Raw genomic sequence first — 2,564 nt, 5'->3', positions numbered from 1 at the left:
AATATTAGCCATGTGAAATAAGGCAAAATACATTCAAAAAATATTGCAGTCCACCTACTATATATAGGGAGTAGCCTTTTTAGTGCTAGCTGAACGTAAAGTAATGGCTTTTGTGCAACGTCGAAAGGGTCCTGATGTAGTGGGAGCGTTTGGATTGTTACGACCTCTAGCAAATGGTTTGAAATTGATTCACTAAGTTATTTTATAATTAAACATATAACTGGTCACCCTAGTTGTCCTCTATTCATCAACACAAAAAGTCACAAATTTAAAGTCGAATAGGTAAAATTAACACCATAATTGTGTTTTCTTATGTACAGCATCGATCCCTTTAAAGTGTACCTCCTACGATTAGTTAGTATCATGTAGTGGCTAACAGTTACTGTAATATTCATGTTCTTGATCATTTCCAGAGATCAATTTGGCAACTAGAGGTTGATGTTGAGGCGTAGTACTCCTGTCCATTATTATTATAGTCTGGCCTTCTGGAAGCTTCATTGGCAAGCATATTAATGTGTTCAGCCACATGAAATGTTTCTTGTGCATTGGAGTAATTTGTGACTTCCTTGGAAGCATCTTGCTGGTCATGGCTGAGCTGTGATGCAACATACTTGTCAAGGGCTCGCCAATCCTTCACTTGATCAACAACTTGTAGATAATCAGTGTTGTTGTAATGCATATGTCCTGATGACGACGCAGATGAGTTGAAAGGATTTTGCGGGCAGAAGTAATGCAATTGCTCCTCTTGTGTGAGTATGGAAGACTGCATGACATAATTACCATATGGGGTAGCTGGCTGATGACGAACTTTGGGGCTTTCCAATTGAGGGAGCTGGAGAAAAGAGTCATGATGATGATGTGGCATGTTGTACTGCAAATCAAGCTCTGGCTTGCATTGTGAATAGTGTAGCTGCTGCTGATATTGTGATGATACGTAAGTGTGGGAAATTGATGTTCTTGGAGAGTTATCAAGTTGTTGCATGAATGGGACTTGGTCATAGCAATTTGGTGACTCGTAATCTCCCATTCTCCTCACTGTTGGCAATTTTTTCTTGAACACTCTACACACAACCCATCCTTCTTCCTGCATGGTGCAATCATATAGGAATATTTGGTGCTTTTATGGCAAAGGAACATATATAATTGTGAAGGCGCATAAATTCATCGATCCTGTTCGATAAAAGAAAGTACAGCGCATGCATGGTATGAGCAGTAACAAACCAATACTTGATTGTCTTAATTTTTGCTTAAATTTCTAGATATGCATGGAAGGAATAAGTAAAAGCTTGAAATGTAGTTGTATAAATTGATACGCTTAGCTCAGATACCATATTCTATACCAAATATAAACTGAAGTTATTCGGGGGAAAGGGTCAATAGATATGTAACTATATCTATATGTTCTAAAGTATATTAGGCACAATCGATGTACGTAGGACTAATGCACAACATGTGACATGTAATAAGCTCATAGCTTAAAACAAAAAACAAAACTTAATATGTACTTGCCTGAGGAGTTCCATTTTCACTAGTTTCTAGTCGATATTCATGCATGATCCAATCTGACTTCTGTCCATTTGGAGCACGGCCTTTGTAGAAGACTAAAGTCTTTCTCATGCCAACAAGGAATTTTCCTCTGTAAATAGCCTTATCTCTTCCTGTAGCTTTCCAAAACCCGGCTTTTGTTGCCCTATTTGATCGATGTCCGGTAGGGTACTTCTTATCTTTATGGTTAAAGAAGTACCATTCATTCTGATCACCACTTCCTATTTTGCACAAATCTGTCCAAATCAATATTATAATGGTGAACATGAACAGTGGATAATAAATCAAGTTCGTCTAGTATAACCAAACCATGAATTAATTAGTTAGTACCTTCAAGATCCCATGGCTCAATCTTATAGAGATCAACATCTCTGACGACATCAAAATCAATTGGTTTCGAAGCAGTCTTCTTTCTAAGATAATAATCAACAAGTTCTTCATCTGTGGGATGGAATCGAAAGCCTGGGGGTACATGTGAAAGCGTATCCATATTCTTCGGATAATGATGAAAACCTGCATTAATTTAAACTTGAACAGTACATTCAAACCAAAATAGAAAAACATGAACAAATAATAAGCAATATGATTAAGGTATATTACAAATTTTTTCTCCGGGCTGTGAGAGGATTATGTGCGAAAGTGAGAGAAGACTATATCTTTTACTGACTTCAAAATTAGTTTTGCATATCTAAAGTTCTAATACAAATTTCATATTAATAAAGTATACACACGCATATATGATTAATGTTCTCCTGCTACATGAATAATTTGGATCGTAGTTTAGGAAAAGAATAATATTGCACATACATTAGTGCCAAAATAACAAACCAAATTGTTTAGTTATAGACCAATATTGTAGTATAACTGTGTAAATACGCGATCACACAATAGCTGCAAAGTTTTTTTTTTTTATTTTTTTTTATGTCATGTTCCTATCTTTCAAATAAAATATGCACCATATGATTCTAGTACAAAAAAAAGCATCACGTAGCGGGTATATATGAAGGGTAGGAACTTGA

At 35.9% G+C, this 2,564-nt stretch overlaps 1 protein-coding gene across 1 annotated transcript; it reads right to left on the bottom strand.

Annotated features, from left to right (window-relative positions):
* Positions 1–403: 403 nt before the first annotated feature.
* Positions 404–2,050, bottom strand: LOC137709770 (NAC domain-containing protein 7-like). The gene is made up of 3 exons (XM_068448754.1): positions 1,876–2,050; positions 1,510–1,781; positions 404–1,084 (listed from the first exon to the last, which is right to left on the bottom strand). Exons 1-3 carry the CDS (start codon positions 2,033–2,035, stop codon positions 404–406), a joined length of 1,113 nt encoding a protein of 370 aa, XP_068304855.1. The 5' UTR covers positions 2,036–2,050.
* Positions 2,051–2,564: the final 514 nt, after the last annotated feature.

Source organism: Pyrus communis, chromosome 12 (assembly GCF_963583255.1).
Source record: "Pyrus communis chromosome 12, drPyrComm1.1, whole genome shotgun sequence".
Taxonomy (NCBI): domain Eukaryota; kingdom Viridiplantae; phylum Streptophyta; class Magnoliopsida; order Rosales; family Rosaceae; genus Pyrus; species Pyrus communis.
This window is presented reverse-complemented; position numbering and strand designations above follow the sequence as displayed.

Coding starts and splice junctions, on each gene's coding strand:
- LOC137709770 (XM_068448754.1), bottom strand. CDS start 2,035: ATGGATACGCTTTCACATGTACCCCCAGGCTTTCGATTCCATCCCACA. Junction 1,782..1,875: donor TGAGCCATGGGATCTTGAAG/GTACTAACTAAT, acceptor TGATTTGGACAG/ATTTGTGCAAAATAGGAAGT. Junction 1,085..1,509: donor GTGAAAATGGAACTCCTCAG/GCAAGTACATAT, acceptor TGCACCATGCAG/GAAGAAGGATGGGTTGTGTG.